The 10,069-nt window shown below is 41.7% G+C and overlaps 1 protein-coding gene across 1 annotated transcript; it reads left to right on the forward strand.

Annotated features, from left to right (window-relative positions):
- The first annotated feature begins 1,593 nt into the window (after positions 1-1,593).
- LOC117747740 (phospholipid scramblase 2-like) lies at positions 1,594-9,230 on the forward strand. The gene is given in 8 exon segments (XM_034557176.1): positions 1,594-1,713; positions 2,529-2,612; positions 4,710-5,011; positions 5,714-5,756; positions 5,913-6,133; positions 7,390-7,551; positions 7,799-7,960; positions 8,073-9,230. Coding segments are annotated over 7 exon segments (963 nt in total). The 5' UTR covers positions 1,594-1,713; positions 2,529-2,599; the 3' UTR covers positions 8,133-9,230.
- Positions 9,231-10,069: the final 839 nt, after the last annotated feature.

Consider the following 10,069-nt stretch of genomic DNA (forward strand, 5'->3'; position numbering starts at 1 on the left):
CCTGTGTTCGAAACCAGAAACTATACCTAAATATATTTACTCAGGTAATACATACAAACATGTACTACAATAAACTAAATACATTATAAACGTATAAATGAAATAAGCAAATGTTAAGTACATTTAATTGTAAATCCAATATTCAGCGTCCTTTGGGCTTTGTTTTGGTCTTCAACAACTTCTGAGAATAAATGACTAGCTAACGTTAGGTCTTTAAGCTAGTTTGCTGCTAGCATACATTTTTGACTTCATATTAACAAAGTTAGCCAAGCAGGTTGTAAGTATACATTGTGTTGTATATTTGTTGTATTACATTTAAAATCAAATACAGCAGGTTGCTAAAAAGCTCCAGTGAGTGTTGGTTTATAACTTTTGGTAACTGTTAGTCTAAAGTCACAAGCTAACGTAACTACTTTCACATTTCACATATTCATTTTACTCTGTGTTAATATTATTATTATATTAGTCTTAATTTAGTTTTGTGCACTTTAGATAGTTTAAAGTAGAACTTAGTTTATTTATGTTTGATGCTGTTTCGTTTACAATGTAGAGGAAACATGGCAGGGTGTCAGCCAGCCTTTTGTCTAGTTAAATTAATTTAGTTAATTAATTTAGTTAGCTAATTTGGTTTATATATATATATATATATATATATATATATATATATATATATATATATATATATATATTTGATTAGTGTAGTTTGTTCAGTTTCATTTAATTGTTGTACATAAGTAACAATAGCGTCAAGTAATGTTACCTAGCTTCAAAAATATGAACTCTTTAAGATAGTCAATGATAACCGCCCACCAGTGTATTAACTATATAGTCCTGTATAATGACTAAAGTAGTACTCACCTTTGTACTACCTGTATTTAGGTCAATTTTGCAGATACTAACTTGGGAGTTGTTTTTAAAAACACACCTATTCTTTAGAACTCTGCTCAAAAATGACATAATAGAAAAAAGTATATCTCTGCAACCACAAGGTTAATTTGCATAACGGTGGTGTAATAACAAAGGGAACACTTGTGAGATCTGTTCAGATGTGTAAATATCAGTTTATATGCTCTGGCTAAATCTTCTCCTTAAGGCCTCTCTTGTAGTTTTTCAGTCGAGTGTCCTGACACGGTGAGCGCGTCATCAACTGAGGCACTGGCGCCCTCTGGCGGCCATTATTAGAACACCAGCCGGGGCATCGCTCCCACCACTACTGCACTTGATAACATTGTTACAGATCCGTGCGTGTGACCGCGCACACCGATGCGAGAAACAAGCAGACGCCTTGAGAACAATAGATACGACGTCGTTTTCAGTGTCCGACAATTAAGATGTGAATCACCGTGTGAAGATGTGCCAGAACACGGAAGCTCGCCATAAAGGTTCGCATGAGTCTGAGGGGAGGAGATCATTTATGTTGATGGGGCGGGGCGAGCACAGCAACAGGGCAGCGACGATAAACAGGTCTGGGAGGAAAAAAAAAAGTGCCTTGGCTCAGCGCGTGGACCCTTTTACCCCATCACAAGTCTTTCACTTAAAAGCAGCTGCCAGAGAGGTGAGCTTCCTGCGCCTTTTTACACGTTTTTATCAAGTTGTTACTAGACCGTCGTGTGTGTGAGTGAGTGAGTGGGCGTGCGTGCGCGTGTGTGTGTGTGTGCGCGTGTGTAAGGCAGATATAACGCTCCAGTCCGAGGAGAGGGCTGTGTAAGCAAGGTATACGTGTTTGGTCATGTGGTGTGGGAAAAAAATGCTTCATTAGACAAATGCTATTCTGGTTACTTTATGAGGCTTCAAGTCGCACTATACGGTTTAATGTCGTAATTGGCGATGGGAGAAAACTGTAAAGCAAGAGGATCCAGTGGAAAACATGGTTGACCTCAGACCTTAGCTGTCTCTGGAGTACGTCACACCCATTATGTTGTCCAATTCATGTTCGCTAATACGGAGATCAAGGGAGCTATTTGCTTCCTTTTTAGTTTCCACTGAATCACAGACTGGACTTATGGACTTGTGGAGGTTGTAAATGTGCCCGATGCAAATGTTCACTTTTAATGCAAATGAAACCTCGCGCTCGGCTCGCACACCGTACAGTCTCTTGGCCGGTTACCAAAAGGGACAAAACGAAACTCGTGACGTTGGCAAACTCAAAGAGAAAGACACCGCCCGTCCCATCTGTTCTTAAGCCTCAGGAGCAAGTGATTGAGTCTGTGTCTTCAGGTGGATATCGAGGATTCTTAATGCTGGCTGAGGTTGTCGAGGCTTTGACTGAACTAATTCGGATCCAGGACATGATGAACTGGGTGGTGTTTTGGTGTTTTGGTTTGCTCTTGCTTGTAAACGGAAACCCAACACATACCTTTTTTTAAAACCATTGTGGCATGATTACAGGGAAATGGAAGTCACTCAATGTCATCCTGTAACTGATCTGAGGCTAAATGTTGTTCATTGCCACTTCGTTTCTGTCCAAAACCCCTCCCTTTTGTGTCGCCCCTCTCCCGGCCCCTTTCTTCCTGTATTGTCCTTTTTAGAAGAGATCCTGGGAAGGGCGACCACCTCCTGATACTCCGTCCCCACAAAAGGTTTCATCCAGCTGCTCGCCATGTCTGTTCCAGGTAAGCCGCCTAATGCAACGACTAGGAAAGAGGAGAAAATAACTACTCCTCTTTCAGATTTCCATCCTTTTAATTTAGATTTTCAAAAAGACATCGAAAAGAATTAAGAGCTCTGACGGTGAGTATTTTCTCTGATATTTGATAGCGGTGTAAATGAATTGCTTCAACACTTCCTTATTGGCTTCTTGGCTTCTTCCATTATGTAATATGTAGCTGCCATAGTTGAATCTCCAACTTTCCATTAGGCATTCCTTATCAATGAGCATCACCTGGTCCCGCCTCTAGATGCCACAGATTGAGAAACGTTATACTCCCCCGGTTGGTGAAATTTGAGAGAAATTCAAAGAATGTTTACATGAAACTTGAGATGAAAACACTTCTGTTTTTTGTCGTCCGCCTCCCTCCGGAAGGGAAAGAGTCGTTTTGGAAGTGAAAGGTACCGCCGTGGACGTGCGTTGTTCTGTGTGAACGAGGGCCGCCTTCCTGCGAACCCTCTGGTTTTAAATTGGGCTTTTGTTTCCAGCTAGTGGAGGAAGGAATGTGGAAAAAGGTGGAGCGACAACAAGCCTCACGCCTAAAAGTTCATAGTTCACATTACTCACGTTTTCCTCTTGAACTTCTGAAGCTTAAAAGAAAGTCTCTCATTTTAATCCATATTTGTTTTGGGATTTAACTGACGCAGACGACCGCAAGCAAGAACTATCTCACTATGAGATGGTGTAATGACCTTTAAACCGGTTTAGCTGGTGTTTAGTGGTCTGTCCTGCCACACCTACACAACCATTTTGGTCAGCTATAAAATCATTTACATTTAGGTGCTTACACCAACAAGTGTCCTGTGCAGAGGGATGGGAAAAATATATGAAATGACACAGGAAACAAGCCCACATCTAGAGACAGAAACCACGTCAGAAGGCTTGTTGTGTTCAGGCTACAGCTCATATCTCAAACGTATTAAATTTACATTCATATAAAACGGAAGATTCTCACATTTGACATGTAAGTTTTGGCCTGAAAAGGGGACATTTCCTTCCGTATTATGCCGATTACAGATAAGAATACAAGAAGGGCGCTAATCCAAGAAAAGGTCTTTGCACACTTTGTTCACAAGACAAATAACTCGTTTTGGAGTTTTTTCAGCCTAATAGTTGAGGGGAGGAAACATTATGCAACATCATCAAGACTCTAAAATGAGATGATAACTCTGTCGAGGAGAAACACATCGGGTAGTGAGTGAGCACATAACAGTCAGGTTCCACTTTATTTCATCGTCACCGCACTTCTCTATCGCACCCACTTCCTTTAGATTGCAATTTCACTTGGGTTATTAGCAGGTGTTGAAGGGCGGATCCTGGCTTAAACATCAGAAACAAATGTATGTTATGATGTTTAAATCAAGACTTTCTTCTTGAAGCATCCAGTTGAAAACCTCACTGGTTAGTCTAGTTCTCTCTGGTCAGATAAGAGTCTGTAGTTGTTTAATTCCTAACCCAATAAAGACTTATCAGGCCAAATTGTACTGTTTAAAAAAGCTCCTTTTTTAAGAGCATATTCTTCATGAAAACAAGAGACCACCAAGGCTAACACAGTGAAGCAAACCCAGTATCGGCTATATATTGTACATTGTTCCAATCTCCTCTGTGGCTCCGGTAGTAAGTAGCTTATTGGCTCTGCAGGGTGATCCACTGTTACACACTTAGGAGCACAGAGCAGCTGCTGTCACACACAAAGAGATCAGGGCTTCCTCCATGGAGCCACCGCAGTGCAATGAGGACCTGAATGTTTGTCTCTGCATTATTCATCTATTTTTCTTGATCTTCTCATTGTAATGTTAGAACTTGGCGGAGACGTTTTTAATGCTGGTATTGTGTTTTTATGTATGCCCCCCCTTTAAATTATTATATGGGTTTTATTCATGTTTCTTTGTTTGAGTTATGTTTTTAAATACTGTATTGTGTTTTTTTTTTTAATGTTTCATGGTGACAGTTAACCTTGATTGCTTCCAGTTTGAGTGTCTCTTTGAAACTCTGTGTGTCTGCAGCCTTTCTAATGAACAGAAAGGAACACAGCTGTACACCATGATGTTTTTCTCCCCAGGTTACCCAGGCTCTCACAGCAACACACCCTACCCCATGCCTCAGCCCGGCGGCTACTCCGGAGCCCCTTATCCAGTTCCTCCGGGCACGTACGGAGACCCCAGTCAAGTCCCTCCAGTGGGCTTCAACATGGGGTACAACCAAGGCCCAGCTCCTGTCATGTATCAGCCTGGTGCCGTCGGCCCGGGCCCAGTTCCAGGACTGGAGTATGGCGCCCCTCATGGAGGGATCTCGCAGGCTCCGGTTGGGGAACCGGCTGCAGTTCCTGTTGGGGTCCCACCGGGGCTCGAGTACCTCACCCAGGTAGGAAAGAGAAATCACAGAAAGATTTTCACAGCCCATAAATCATGAGCCCGTGATGCGGCTCCACCTGTTTTTATATGTATGTCTTTATTTTGAACTAAGACGGATTATTAAATAGCCACTCCTTCACTTCTGGAATTTGTTCCCTTAATTTGTGTAAGCAAGCAGTTTGCTGATTATGACACCGTGACTCATAGAAATGATAACAAGCTACACTTGAGGGTGTACTGTGTCGCACCCCAACAGGCTACTGTAATTGGACGTGTACTGGTCTAGATGGACCGCTCCATGTTTACTTGAAATGAAACCTTCACATGTGGGAAAAAAATCCATCAAATATTAATGTTACAACAATTACTTGTGTTACTGTGACATATTTACAATTGTTGTACTACTTAGTTTACGGGACTTCTCCAGAGTTGAATTCAAGTTTATTACAGAATAAAAGTGTCTGCGTTGCATCATAAACTGGAGCGGAGTGGAATGTCAGTTAGTGAAGGAAAAATTAGTAATTGGTCTTTTAGTTTGTTCAATTTTTAATCAACAGTTACCTTTTTATTCAAATAGTTAAAACAAAGAAACAGGAAATAAGTTAAAGAAAGGTTAAGTTCCATCTTTTCCACTTGTTTTAAGAGGAATAAGACTTTCAGACTTGAGGTTGGATATATTTGGCAGTGATAAACCTCCTCTTGTACTTTTTAGATTGACCAGGTCCTGATCCATCAAAAAGTGGAACTCCTCGAGGGTGAGACATGTCGCATGTTCATCCATTCACACTTACACTTTATCGCAAATAACCAGCAGCAGCCCTTTCCTCAGGCTTTGGTGAGCTTTACACCTCAATATAAATCAAAAATGATTTGCTTATCTGCACTTATTGTTATTCCTTTCTCCCGCCCAGCATTCATCGGGTTTGAGACCAACAACCAGTACGAGATAAAGAACAGCCTGGGCCAGAAGATCTACAAGGCCAAGGAGAAGAACGACTGCTGCACCCGGAACTGCTGCGGCTCGCTGCGCAGCTTCGACATGAAGATCAAGGACACCACGGACCGGGAGGTCATCCGCCTCATACGGCCTCTACGCTGCGTCTCCTGCTGGTGTCCCTGCTGCCTGCAAGAGGTGTGTGTGTGTGTGTGCAGTTTGAATAGCCTTATATTATATTGATTTACCACAACAAGATTAATATTGAGCCAATTCAATAGTTAATTCAGCCCCAAGTCAAGTACTCACTCTGCTTTTGGATAAGCTCTGTGATAACGTGTTCCATTATTAATGTTGTTAATATTTAACCATATTGATCATCTGAAGAGTTTGTGATAGAGAAGAATGAACTCTTACCCGTTGAAGGAGTTGATTCATATTTCAACTTACTGGTTGAGACATAACAACAATAATCATCCTTGAGGTTACTTTGGGAAATGAAGCTCAACAACCAAGGTGAAAATCCTCACCTTTTTAAAGCCCTAGTTCTTGGTCTTATTGGTCCAGGTTTCCAGATATCTGTCTCTCAATACAATATTTATTTGTGGCGCTCACAGCGTCAAGCTTTTATTTTAGGAAGATTTAGCAGCAACGTGTCTTTCTAGAATCAATGTCCTAGTTTACTCTGGATGATCAGTCATAACAAGAACTATTTTCTATGACACAAATAGTCCTCATGAAAGTGGATTCAGAGTGTGACGGGGTTGTTGTTTTTTTGCAAAGCATTGTTGTTGTTGAGATGGACATCTCAATATTTGGGCAAGTAAACCTAAAACTATTTGCATGTCTGGATATCACGAAAAAGAATGCAAAAAAAACAGCCCTTTTAAAAAAAAAAAGAAGAGCATTCTTATTTGTGAGCGTGTTTTAAAAGCGTTAAGGCAGCTAATGGCACCGATGAAACTTATTCGGTCCTGTAAGCTTAAACATCGTCCGCCTTCCAGCTTGTATTTAGCCGGTCTGTCTTTCCTCCCTTCGCCGTGTGTTACTGATGAGTTGCTGAGTGGCGCTTCTCTGTCTTTGTGCACCAGTCTGCTCAGACCGGGGTTTGTTCACACTATGAATGGCTCCTTGTCTGTCCTAACGATCTCCTAGACTCCCCGCTCCACCTCTGAGGCCGCTCTCTTTCTCTGTTTAATCACATGCTGCAGTTCTGTTCACTGGCCAGACCGGAGCCATGTGAGATGCATTACCTTTTGTTATGTGGTGCCACAATGGAGCCGTCACAGGTTCAATTATCATCCCTGCTGTCCCGTGTCACATGTGTGACACGCTATATACGCCCGTGATGTTTTATTTAAAGCTGTCTGTGTCGAGAGCAGATTTGAAGCTCTCAGGGAAAACCTTCCCGTCTTGTGGCATACGTGTATATAATTCTGAACGTGACCTTCCAGATGGAGGTCCAGTCGCCGCCGGGCACCACCATAGGCTACGTCAAACCAGGACTGCACCCTTTCCTGCCGAATTTTTCCATCCAGGGAGCCAACAGGAGACCATAATGAAACTGGAGGGGCCAGTGCTTTGCCTGCAACTGCTGCGGAGACGTCAACTTTGAGGTGAGGTCAGAGGATGGTAGTGTTAGAGGAAGGTGGATACTCTCATTTCTGTCCAGATGTGAAGCCACAGCCAGAAACAGGGTCTTAAGCTCAGCTAAGCTACGCTAAGCTATCCTACAGACATGACACTGGTTTAATTCTTCTCATTTCAATTAACAGTTCCGATCCAAGTTATACATGTTTCTGGGAAACACCTCAACAAGATCTCAGTGTCGTATACTGAATAAAACATCTTATTACTCTGCAGCTGAAGGGCAAAGACAGTGACACGCCCATCGGACGCATCAGCAAGCAGTGGAGCGGCCTTTTGAAGGAAGTCTTCACAGACACGGACAACTTTGGCATCCAGTTCCCGCTGGACTTGGACGTGAAGATGAAAGCTGTGCTCATGGGAGCCTGCTTCCTCATAGTAAGACCATATTATTTATTTATTTTTTTCCCCACAATTATTTGTTGTATACTGTACGTGCTGCCTCGGCCTTGAAAGTTGACGAATTTCCTTCTGTGATGCCACTTTGCAGGATTTCATGTTCTTCGAGAAGGTCGGGGAGGCCAACCAGCGCAGCACGGTGTTCTCATAACGGAGAACCAAGAGGAGGCGAAAACAACCGCATGAGATCAAGTGCCAGTTATGCATTCAATGTTCATGTATCTTTTTTTTTTTTTTCAACCCTTAACCAGATTACAGCCAAAAGGGTGATGATCCTTTACCCAGGATCATTACAAACACAAACCAAATTGACCTCATGACCTCTTGATTCCAGATGCCTGCCATGGGTGGTTTTTAAACCACGTTGCCAATGCTGCCTTACTCCATACAGTCTGTAGTTTCAGAGAATGTCAACTATCGTCCCTCAATTGTCTTTTTTAGGACCCACACATAGTGAAATAAGAGTGAATAAAAACAAGACTGTTTTACACGAGCAATAATATTTCAGATTTATGATGTAAGTTTGTCTAATAATATCGCATTCTTCTTTTATGAAGAAACCACAACATGCCTTGTGTAACTAACACCGTTGTGAACGTAGAGGCTGTATGTATTGCCGGTGGTAGACAGATACTTACTTATACTGTGTCTAGTGCTAATTAATATTAATACAAGCTAAACTAAGATCGCTTGCATGGTAAAACATTCTACCTGCTGAACATCTACATGTCAGCATTTAGCTCAACGCATTACAAACTGCCTCACCGAGCTGCTAGCGTGGCTGTAGGCTTTGACTCTTATAAATGAACAAAAGCTTTATATACAACCATTATATAAATCAGCCGCAGTAAACCGACTGTCATTATTTAGCGCTCATAGGGAAGTGATGGTTTTGTTGGTGTTTCCCAAAGTGATCTTTCTCTACCGCTCTATTCCTCGAGACATGTATATGATGCAGGCTACAGTACACATGCTCTCATGCTCACCCTGTGGTCTAGTGGTTACCATGGAGACTGAGATCACTGCCAAACCTGGCCCGCCAGATGCCTTTAACACGCGCCAGTGTAATGCTATGGGAGAGAGATTGTGTAAAAGAGGACTGAAAAGAAAAGGAAAAAGCAGAAGTTGATGTTAGTCAACATCAGTTCGTTGCGGGTAAAAGGAAACGCGTTGAATTTCTGACCCAGGAAAAGACCTGAATGTGAACTTGTGAAATGTGATCTGTGTTTAGTTGGTGTGCTTTCGAATGGTTTCAAAGAAAAATGTGAGGTTTATGTTTTGAAAATGTGCCGATGTGCTCTTGAATGCATCTCTGTGCTCTGTGTTTAATCTTTCTCGTGAGACAACATAGGGGGGCGGTTGCCACTAGTGCTCTCAAATCAAGATCTCAGCTCTAACGGCAGTCACTGAATGTGTCTTTATCTATATCTATGTAATGATATTAATATATGCACTACCATCAGCCTGTGTGCAGTTTGACCAAAATTTGTACAGCAATTCTTTGTTCATTGTGTCAGTTTGATGATCATCCAATCAGTTATATCTGCAGGATCAGTTTACTGTGTCAAAACTATTTTGTAAGTCATTTTTACTGAATTAAGAAATACCCTGTACCTCCAGAAATAAAACAAATATGTGAAACCATATTTATGTTATCTTTTCTGTCTAAAGTCTAAATGTGGAACATCTGGTTTCACTTGGAAAAAATGATCTGTGCTTCAGAAGAAAAACAACATCAGCCAAAGTTCAGTTCAACTAAAACTCTCTAACGCTCTTTAGTTACTGGGTAACTTTCTCAACACAACATGCACTTGTAAAGCTGTAAAGACTTTTAATCCATGCCCTACTTCAGATGCAACAAAAGGAGAGAACAAAAACCTCCCAAGTCACACATTGAATATCAAACAGCTCCACCCTCTGGATAAATGTGGGAAATGCAGGCATGGCATTTATGGGAGCATGTCTGTACATGTGTATCCATGACTCAGTGCTCCTGAGAAAGGTCTCACACTTTAATTGTCCACCCATGATTTGTAACCCTATGGTTCTTACTCTACAAGAGTCACACATTCAGGGTCTGGTTCTGTG

This window comes from Cyclopterus lumpus, chromosome 18 (assembly GCF_009769545.1).
Source record: "Cyclopterus lumpus isolate fCycLum1 chromosome 18, fCycLum1.pri, whole genome shotgun sequence".
NCBI classification, from domain to species: Eukaryota; Metazoa; Chordata; class Actinopteri; order Perciformes; family Cyclopteridae; genus Cyclopterus; species Cyclopterus lumpus.